This window comes from Micropterus dolomieu, linkage group LG19 (assembly GCF_021292245.1).
Source record: "Micropterus dolomieu isolate WLL.071019.BEF.003 ecotype Adirondacks linkage group LG19, ASM2129224v1, whole genome shotgun sequence".
NCBI classification, from domain to species: Eukaryota; Metazoa; Chordata; class Actinopteri; order Centrarchiformes; family Centrarchidae; genus Micropterus; species Micropterus dolomieu.
In genome coordinates, this window is record NC_060168.1 from 11,537,844 (window position 1) to 11,548,729 (window position 10,886).

Consider the following 10,886-nt stretch of genomic DNA (forward strand, 5'->3'; position numbering starts at 1 on the left):
AATCTAGGTATTTCTTGATCCTCCCACTGCTCTCATTGTAGCCTAAATAAGTGCTCCAGTTTTATAGCAAAAACAGACTTTCTATTGACTTTTCACTGCTGTATCAAGCAGGAACTCTAAGTTATCTTGCAGTAGGCTATAAATGCTAATCATACAAGCTGTTGAAAGATTACTTCAATGCATAGGCTATGTGTGTTTTTGGAGGTCTATGGGTTACATTGGACATTAAATGATTGACTTCTGCTGATTTGGTTTGTGAGACACTGCTTGATCATGCCAGAGCTGTCACAGTTAACTTACTCGTGAATATTGCTGCATGCGTTATGGCGCCAGTTTTATTGCAAAAAGGGGACTTTCACTGGACACTCCCCTAAAACCTTGGACGTGGATGTCTGCGTCTCTGATTGGTTGTGAAGCCCCAACCGACAACACCTGCTTAACTCCTTCATCCAAATTGACACCCGGGGCTCTGAGAAATATAGGCAGCATCCAGCCCATGCATTCAGTCCCACAGCTGGCCCATAAGACACCAAGCCGCAGCTGCGCTGATCACTGATCCAAGGTGAACCCTCACACACACACACACACACACACACACACACACACACACATTGCCGGATCTTTTGCTGGGAATCGAAGCGCACTGTCTGAGACGCAATGTTGGTCAAACTGGCCGTGGCGCTGCTGGTTTTGTCAGTGCTGGAGCAAGTAGTGGGATCGGATAATATAGATATCCATGACAGCCTCCCGGAGAAGCCTGTGAGCCAGAAAGGACGCCTCTCCCTGCAGAATACAGGTAAGAAATAAGTGTTACTAGAGATAAGAATGTGCAGATTCTTGGTTGGTGCAACTGCTCACACATCTACGTGGGGTTTGTCCGTACACGTGTTTCTGTGGCTGCAAATGAAACCATGCTGGGGACTCGTCCGGGCGATTTGAGCAATCCGCTGTTTTACCACCGAAACCCCGGCTTTACGGTGCACACGGGTGATTCTTTTCGATTACTAAGAAAGACGATATCTTGTAAATACTCTCAGACAGAAACCTAATATGTTAGTAAACTATTAATAGAATGGCACAAGGTAATAGGTAATGTATACGGCAGCGCATCTAGGTGTGGGTGCGCGCCGGTGATCGCGTGTGCGCGAGTTATAGGTAACAGTTTCAGTGGTTTTGTGGAGGAAATCTGTATTTTGCATTTGTTGTCAAGGCTGTCTCTTCAAATGAATGTTGGGTGGTGTGATCAAGCAGGTTAGTAGAGCAGTAATGATTGTAGTAGTGTGGTCGTTGGTCCGCGCTGAATGCAAGCAGGAGTTTTTTTTATTTTATTTAATCAGTCCTCTGGGGGAATATTGCTTCAATACCATAAAAAGTGTGCTTTGCCTAATTAACACAAAGTACTAACACCACGTTAGACCGCCGCCGTTCATCCTCAAACCTGTCGTTCATATTGGCTGGGGTTTTTTTGTTACTCATACACAGCATGACTTGGGGACCTCATGTGAACCTGTGTCAAAAATATTACAGCAATTGTTATCTTGCCTCCACACTGAAAAATAAGGACGAAATCCAACGCAGGTTTTGCAGCAGAGACCCTGGTAACACCACTGTGTAATTCAATGCACGTTGCGGCCAAGCTCGTACGATCCAAGCACATTCCCGTGATGCCAAAACAAGCACTGCTGACAGCGGCTCACTTTTCCTGCGCACTAAAGTTCAACTCTGTGCCTACAAACCCCGCAGCAGCTATTCCCCTTCCCCCTACTACTGCCCCCCCAACAGAGGTTCTTTGTTGACAAGCGTGATTTCTAATAAGTCACATATAATCCTATATTTGCTGTGCAAGACTTTGTCTTTGCGCAACCGGTGCGCACTTCCGACTGAAGGAAAAATGTTGTTACGCCCATCAGTTATCAGTTCCAAGACAAATCAGCGTGTAATTATGTTTTACTTAGGTCAGCTTTCTTAGCCAAACTGAAATTGTATGCGGCCTGTTGGCTCCCAACCTAACCTGCAATTTGTCATAATTAACTTTAAGAATGAAACTCTCAACAATGTCACATAGAGTAAGCAGCAGTGTTTCTGACAGGTTCCCTGCTGGTAGTCAGATGTCTCATAATATAGTCTCTCAGACAGAAAAGAGAGACCTTCATTTTCTCTTGGTAATTTATGTCCTCAATCATCTGTGTTATTCCTGCCTTTCATGGCTACAGTAAGGAGAAAGGGGCACTTGAGAGCCAGCCAGTGGTGTGCACAGCTGGTTTAATCACATGACACATATTTCTCAAAGTTTTTTTTGCCTGCATTGCTGTTGTTGTGCCCCCTCATATCTCCAGTGAAACACCTTTTAAATATTGGGATTTCAGCATGCAATGTCAGTTCATGACTTGTTGATGCACATTCAGTTGACACACAATAGAAATGGCTGCATTTGTGTTTCCCCCACAAGTAGTCAAAGCTGTATCTGCAATGCACCATCCCATCTCAATGCTAGGCAGTGCAGATAGATTGTGGTGCAGAATGACACAGTAATATCTGTCACCAAGTGTTCCTCTGCAGGAATCCCTCAGCTTGGGAAATTAGAATCCCTCCCCCTTTCGCCCTGCGTCCCTTTTCTCTCTCAGACTCTAGGTCATGAACACACGAGCGACCGCCTGTGTCTGTGGAAATAGTTATACGCTACATCAGCTTTGTGATTCGTGCAGCAATCAGTGCTGAAGTGGAGTTGTGCCTTCAAGCCGTATGGTCTTCATTGCCAAACACGCCTGCAACAATCTGCTGCTTTCTCTGCTGTGAACAGATGATAAGGTCCCTCCCCTAACCTGTTCTCTCTTTCCAGCTGAAATCCAGCACTGCCTGGTGAGTGCAGGGGATGTCGGCTGTGGTGTGTTTGAGTGCTTTGAGAATAACTCCTGCGAGATACGGGGGCTACAGGAAATCTGCATGACGTTCCTGCACAACGCTGGCAAATTTGACTCTCAGGTACTAAGCTAGTCTGTCTGTGTGTTTGGAAAAATTATATAACCAGAGGCAACATTCCTTTTTCCTTTCCACCGCTTCACTGCTCCATGTTTGTCATCCATGAACAAGTTTGCGTACTTTTTTCCCCTATACATGCCTCAAAACATATCAGTTTTTCTAGAAGTGTGATTGTACATACACTCCTCTCATAATCTCTTTGCCTCTCTTGGGATGTTCACTTCACTCTCGGTGGACTGGTGCATATACAGTTAGGACCAAGACTCATGATCCAGTTGGCCAGAAGCCCAGTTAGCTCCCTTTTAATACATAGCGGAGGCTGAGGGCCAGCCAAGCCAGGCCTGATTGGGGTACTAATATGTCTATAGGTTCACACACTAGGAACTGACATCTTTGGCAGACAAATCCAGAAGATTTCAGCAGAAGAAAAACATTATTAGAACAATATTAGAAGCATATAGTTAGACATTCATACTAATTTTGCTGTAACACAACTACACATACACTTCAACACTGCCGAAACAGGTGTACAACATCTAAAAAACGTACCAAAATTATTATGTGTAAGTAATTGGCCTATAGAAGTCAAAAATGACATCTAGTTAATAGCCAATGTGTTTTCTTTGGCTGATGTGAACTCTCAAGTTTCAACAACTTCAAGGGACTTTGTCTTGAGAGTTCGCTCGACACTTGGGTCTCTGTGTGCACACAGGGGAAGTCCTTCATCAAAGATGCCCTGAAATGTATGGCGCATGGGCTACGGCACAAGTTCAGCTGTATCAGCAGGAAGTGTGTGTCCATTAAAGAGATGGTGTTCCAGCTCCAGAGAGAGTGTTATATCAAACACAACCTGTGCTCTGCTGCTAAGGAGAATGTGGCCGTCATGGTGGAGATGATCCATTTCCAAGATCTCTTCCCTAAAGGGTGAGTGACTTCACGTTGGAATATATTTTCTCTAGTCTGACCCTTTCTTTTGTATCTCTTGACTGTTTACCTTCACTGGACTCTTCCGCCAGTTTAAGTCTGTTCTCTACTTCCATATATAGTAATAGTACCATCCCATTCATTCCTGTCATTTCCTAGACCTAGATCTTTGTGCTTCCAAATATTAAATCTGAAGCTTCATGTGAGTCATCTGTCTCTCTGCCCAGTCCATATGTGGAGCTGGTGAATATTCTCCTGAGCTGCGGTGAGGAGGTGAAGGAGGCGTTGACACGGAGCGTCCGGCTACAGTGCGAGCAGAACTGGGGGGCTCTGTGCGACAGCCTGAGCCTCTGCTCCTCCCTCGCCCCATCTCCCGCCGGCTCCGCCGTCGAGCACCACCGCCACTCCTTGCCCTCCCACTCTGAGCCGGAGCACCCTCGCCCCCCACGGCAAGGCGACAAGGACAAACCTGGTAAAGCGGGCTTCAACGCTCACCCACGCAATCGCAGTCAGGGACCACGTCGCCAGAATCCAGAAGCTGGAGTCGTGGCTGAGCAGGAAAACCCCGAGGCCACCGACATCCGGAGGTGAAAGCGCAGGAGACAATCCCAACCTTTGACCCCTACAACATTTAAAATGCACACTTGCAGACTTATGCACACCTCTAAACATACACACACACACACACACACACACACACACACACACACACACACACACACAAATTCCCAGACAGACTGAGCAGAAGGAAACAAGCCCTGACCTTTCCTGTCCTTATTCCACCCTCTCCAGTCATTCCAGCAGTCCCACATTGTAAACTTGCAGGGTAATTGTGGTGTAGCTTGTACTGTTATGCCAGACTGTAGGCCACAATTTTTTTTTAAATGGAATAATAATTGTTATTATCATGATTATTTTAACTGTTAGGACTGTTTTGGCTCTAATATAGCATTTATCAAATCATACTTACTGTAAGATTTGATTATATTTGTACTATTTATTTTATTCTTTATGCAATGTTGAAATATCAAAATGTACATAGAAATATACTTATCTATATTTATATAAACGTGTATAAATATAGTTACAATATGCAATACTGATGTACTTTAGATGACATAGTATATGGTGTGCTGTCTGTTGTTCTTTTCACAGTATTGCACCCATCACATTGGTCTGTAGATATGTAACATACACCATTTGTTGTTTCAGAGTGGGAATGTGTGTATTATAATTATAGATACTTGATGATTAAATACAAATTGTACAGGTTTCAAGTCCAGTTCTGGCACATATGAATTGTAGTGCATGATGGCCACAAAGCCAACAAACTTGTGCATTCTTAAAGTGAAAATCCATTTTAAAGAGGATGCAAATGTAATACTATGAATATGGACAATTATTTCACCTTTGTATGCATTGGTAAGTCTCTCACAAAGCTAGAAGTAAGAGAGCCAAGACTGATCTCTGATGTCATCAAGCACCGCTGTCTGGACGGCAATGAATGGGAGACTAACATAGCAGACGCTGTTTCATGGACTCTTTTTCTTTCATGAGTATTAGTGCAACTCCGACATGCATCTCATTTGGATGCAGAAAGTATCACGTCACTCTCATTCATTGTTAATAGAGCTCCAGAAAACTGTGTCTCAGTGACATTACAGATTACTGTCATGTTCATAGCTCTAGGAGACATTATTGTTCTTGTTCACCAATAATAACTGAACTGTCAAATGTTATTACATTCTCTTTGAGTTGGTTTTCCATCTAACTGTCAGCTATCGGGGAACTGCAGCAACGAGAGGATGCTCAAGTCCTTTCAAATGTAAAATCACACACATCAAGGTGCCTAAACTTGTTATTGTCCACAGTGACCGCTTCTCTGTGATTTAAGTGAATGGGTGATACTGTGTCATGAGATTTAATGTTGAGCTATTTTACGATGATGTTGAGCCACAAGTCTTAGATTTTGCACTTTGGATGATTGTCAGTTTGTCTTGGACTGCTGCAGGTTAAGAAGTGAGACCAGGTTACCGGAACAGTCACCCTCTAATCAGACCTCCCTGTATAGGATATTTCATTAGAACAACTACAGCACCAAGTCCTGTATCCCCACGTGCTCCTTAGGACCAGACGGAGTCCCTTCTTTAGAAGGGCAATGTTACCCTTTTGTGGTGTCCCAATGAGCAGGAAAGAGGCTTGACAGAAACCCTCCAGATTTCTGGCCCCTATAAATTATCCCTTATTTCTCTCTGGTCCCTTACCTAGGTCAGGAGAGACATGAAGGCCGGTTATTCTACCCGTTAGAGCTGCAGGCAACGCAGCAAGGACCCAGGAACTGGGTTAAGTCCACACACGGGGGCTGTGGCGCTGTTATTCTAAATGTTATATTTACCGAGGCCACCAGAGAATTCCTCTGGGCCACGGCCAAGAGCCAGCAACACAGAGAGGCAGAGAGGAGTGGAGCAAGAAGGAGAGAAACATGCTCAACTTTTTTTTTTTTTTAAGGTGATGATTCACTCCATCTTTACTTCTCTTAGTACTCTTCTTCTCTCCCTCCTTGAGGTCACACACATAGGCTTTTGACCATATCAAGCCAGTCACATGCTTTCGCTGTGGAAGTGCAGTTTGTGAGCACACTACACCACGTGCTGGGGCGCAAAAGGTGCAAAAAGAAAATAAAACATGCTCAGATTTTGTGGCTCAGTTCAGGGGTTTTTCCCTTATTTCCCCCACCCTTATGTACTTACAGCAAGGTAATGTTTTTTCCTCCCAATCATTAAGAGACTATTATATATTAAGCTCCAAATGTTTGTATCATCAGTGAGGCTTTTGGGCTTTTCTTTTTTTACTCTGTTGTGGAGGTTGGGATTCCTGTGACATCCCATCATGAGACATAAGCTAATTCTATTGAGAATGTACTGTATGTGTGTAAAGTGACAATCTGTTTCAGCTGTCTGTCATTAGGTTTGATATGGCTTTTTGTAATAATGTAGTGGCTTGAATGGCTGTTCTTTATGCGTTCAGAGGAAAATAAAACTAACCATGTTTCCTGCATTGTTAGTGCTCCATCACCACATTAAGTTGTTTTCCTCTGTTAAGCACAGGGACTCTTCTCTCACTGTTGAAAATACAGAACATGGTCTAGAAGTTTGTAACTCACCTGTAAGACATTGGGCATATGGTTCTATAAATATATTTGGACTCATGGAACAGATGTATCATGTTATCATTAAAATGTGTTTGTCTGTATTTTGTACATGTTGTGTCTGTCAATATAATTTTTATTTATATTGAAGTAGCATAAAATCATGGCACAAATGCCAGGACAAACACGTTCTTGTGGCAAAGAAAAAGATGCAGAATTCAGACAAGAGTACAAAACTTTCAGGGGCAAGATGTTCAACACCCTCTGAGCAGGTTAGCAGAGAAGGCCTCGTCGTCTCAGATATACACAAGTTAAAAGACACCCTGTTCTCGCTTGACTTGCCGCCTCCTTTCTGACAGTGAAATACGGTCTGTGTTTAAAGTTTCAAGGACTGGAAATATCCTCCCTATTGAAAGACCTAAACATTTACGTCAGCAAGTCTGGATTGTATGCAATGCTTGGGGGGTGTTCAGGGTGTCAGTTTTTATGAGTTGTCCCAACAGTGTACATTGCCTCACTAAACATTTAGACAGTGCTCTAATTTTGAAAGGCAGATTTCTAACTCTTGTTTTGGAGTTTTAAGTCATTCTAGAGTTGAGTTAAGTGTGCTGAGGTGGAGTTGCACTGGCCTTTTATGGGAATTTGACACACAAATCCTGCCCTCATTTGTTTTCCAATTTACCTACTGTGTGACAGCGTAGAAGGAAGGCTGTATGTCATGTCAGAACACATCATTGAGCTTCTACACTGTCAGCACCTCTGCAGTTCAATATGAATCTGTATTGCACTTTCTGCCAGGGTGCCACAGTTTTTAACTGGTATCTCTGAGCATGTAGTGATACAAAATGACCACTGGGTGGTGACATCTCTCTTTTTATTGAAGTAAAGACAGCCGCTGGGAGCAGGTGCAAGTATTTGATTTTTAATAGGGGTGAGTTGGGTCACCTAAAGGCTGAAATGATTTGTTAGGTTTGATATGTCAGATTTTGATTTGAAATGTGAGCTTAAAGTGACTAAACTTACAGTTATTCTCCTTGCTCTTGGATTAGAGGAAGCACACAAGAACAGTATGTCTCCAAACAACCTAATGAGGAACAACAGATGCATTTCTATTGTGTTTTATATTAAAAGGAGGACTCCACAGATGGTGGAGCTTTCCAAAGTTTGAAAAAAATGACCCTGATGATGTCATAAGGGGTATCTCAATTTGGGCTTGAGAGCAGAAAGCAACAACAAACAACAACTTTGCTTGTTTAGACACACCAAAAAGACTCTGCTGGGATGATTACATTATATTCATTTTGCTGTCGCTATTATCCAAAGCAACTTACAATTGCTATGTATGTCAGAGTTTGCATGGCTCTGGAGCAACTAGGGGTTAAGTATCTTGCTAAAGACATCTGTGTCTTATCCACTGCCCCAATTATCGTATCTATTTGCATACATTCAAAACTAATAATGAAAAGTTATAATTATTGCAATAACTTAGCCATTGCAATGTAAAGATGGAATATAGTAATTATTTATTTATCCCCCCTCCCCCGCCGCCGCAGCTGCCCACAGATGGAAAGACAGTGCAAGCTACATGCCAACAGTAAACTGTATGCTGACATTGTCGCCTGCACACTGTTGGTGTCACATTATGGTCAGGTACCTGATGAGCAAGGAACTGCAGTGTGTGGGAGAAAATTTGCAGTGTCACACTCAACAACATATTGCGTCTGAATTGGATGACCTCCCGGCTGTACAATGGGCTGCTGGCTGGACCAGAAATCTCCCAGCTTGCATGGTTGGTATGGCAATGGATCTCTTTCAGTATGGAGGCTGCAGAGATCACATCTGAGAGGAGGCTGAGCACAAAACAGAGTCTGCACCTTTGAGCAGAGAAACCTGAGATAGTTGGCCTCGGGTGGTTTTGGAACATGTACGCTGTGCTCCAGTGTGAACTAATGAATTAATGACTGCGTGCCTAACTTCCATGGATGAATCATTTAACAACCGTCCAGGGTGAATGGGTGCACCCTGCTTCTGTCTCCTTTTGGGCCTCAGGAACATGAATGTCATATATTTACCTAAAGTTGGTACGACAGAAATGTAATATAGCCGGATGTGTGTTGAATAATCAGGCCTACCTTTTCAGCTGCATAACATGAGTGGAACATCAGCAGCAAGGCTCAGTTTCACTGGGGAATAGAGAGCGTGTTGCTCTCAGGGAAGAAAATGCTAACACAACCTAATGTGCTCAAGTTACTGACAGCCTGAAAAGGCCTATAGCAGACAGCAGCATACATATGAGGGGGGATCCCAACAAACCTACAAACACACTACCTTACACATGCTCATACTGAACACATCCCTGTGGTATTAAGTCAACAGAGTGCTCAATTGGTACATACTGGCCTGAGAATATCAAACCAGTAACACCTGGACTCTGTTATTTTTAGAAGAAACTAAAAGCTCAAGACACTCTCTTGTGTTGTTAAACCACCCCAACAGGCCCTGCAGCACATGGGAGTGGAGTGGGGTGATGTGTGTCACTGCTACAGGATACAAATGAAGGGTGGGTCTGCCTTGGGGGACACTGTGTTAACAAGACTAACTCAACAAGCAAGCAGAAAATAATATTACTGGTGTGGAAAATAACTGACATTAAGTAGCTCTTTCATGTACTTTTTAGTTCCTTGTAAACCTTTATTCAAGTTCATTTTGATGAAGGACTGTTACTGAACATCTTTTTAGAAACGAAAATCATCCAACAGCCTACAGCTTGGTGTTAATGGCACAATCATGAAGATATTCTAGTTGGGCTAAACTCCTTTCCTTATAAGGCAACTTTTGCTAGTGCTTTCAGAGACAAAATGGTCAACAGTCACAACACCATTACTGAACTGCACGGGAATTTGTTTTGTTGAGTATTCATATTAATATGGATTCAGTCAGGAGCCCACATATTAGCTGTGTTACGTTTACTGGAACTGTTTAAAAGAGTCTCCTCTGCTTGAGTAGCTTCAGCACAAGTAATTTTATTCCCACTTGAGAAATGTATACTGTATGTCTAACAAGAGTACTTCTATAGAAAATTATACTGTTTCCTCTCCTGGTGATCGATCATCAAGGTTTAAATGAATGCTCTTCATTAAAGGGAGAAGCACATCTATGTCCTGATATGAAGGCATACATCAGATGAGGGAGACCACATTGCTTTATAAAAATGTCATCTGTATTCTACTAAGTGAAAGTATGATATGATGGCATGATCAGAGCACAGCACAGATCTGACCAAAGTAAAATTAATAAAGCTCTCAAGCTCGATTACGTGCTGAAAATAGCAGCAGCTTATTTTAATGAGATTGCTTTGCAGTGGATCTATCTATCTATTCCATTGCTTTTCAGGGCCTGTCTGATAAACAACACACAAATCCTGAACAACTGCTGAAGTCTGAGGTGGAGGAAAGAAAAAACATTTGCGTAGCCAAATTTACCCTGCTATTGGAATAAATACATATGGCGATGCTACAGCTTGGATTTTAACCCCGTGCATTCCATTGGTTTACAGTACTCTTATATTAAAATATCTTTTTTTAGTCTTGGTTGAGGGTTTCGACAAAAATGTCCTTGGATATTTAATGTATTTTCCTTACAACTCCTCCCATTGACTTCAAGGCATCCTTATTTGGGAGGAGAACGTCTTTAGTGCATGTGCCATTCATTGAGTAGGAGTGCTTTGGGCGTGACCTCACGGCAATCATCCAATCAAATGTTAAATTTCAGCAATATGGGCGGAGCTTTAGAGGGAAATCCTGACACACAGTGGCTGGTGGCTGATGGAAGGGGC

General features: G+C 42.8%; 1 protein-coding gene across 1 annotated transcript; it reads left to right on the forward strand.

The window, feature by feature from the left end:
* Positions 1 to 523: 523 nt before the first annotated feature.
* Positions 524 to 6,960, forward strand: stc2a (stanniocalcin 2a). Its single transcript, XM_046031423.1, has 4 exons — positions 524 to 796; positions 2,840 to 2,982; positions 3,692 to 3,903; positions 4,131 to 6,960. Exons 1-4 carry the CDS (start codon positions 658 to 660, stop codon positions 4,492 to 4,494), a joined length of 858 nt encoding a protein of 285 aa, XP_045887379.1. The 5' UTR covers positions 524 to 657; the 3' UTR covers positions 4,495 to 6,960.
* The last annotated feature ends 3,926 nt before the right edge of the window (positions 6,961 to 10,886 follow it).

Excerpts from the sequence above, each read along its gene's own strand:
- stc2a (XM_046031423.1), top strand. The coding sequence starts at position 658 with ATGTTGGTCAAACTGGCCGTGGCGCTGCTGGTTTTGTCAGTGCTGGAG. Across the intron at positions 797-2,839 it reads CCTCTCCCTGCAGAATACAG|CTGAAATCCAGCACTGCCTG; the intron begins GTAAGAAATAAG and ends CTCTCTTTCCAG. Across the intron at positions 3,904-4,130 it reads CAAGATCTCTTCCCTAAAGG|TCCATATGTGGAGCTGGTGA; the intron begins GTGAGTGACTTC and ends CTCTCTGCCCAG.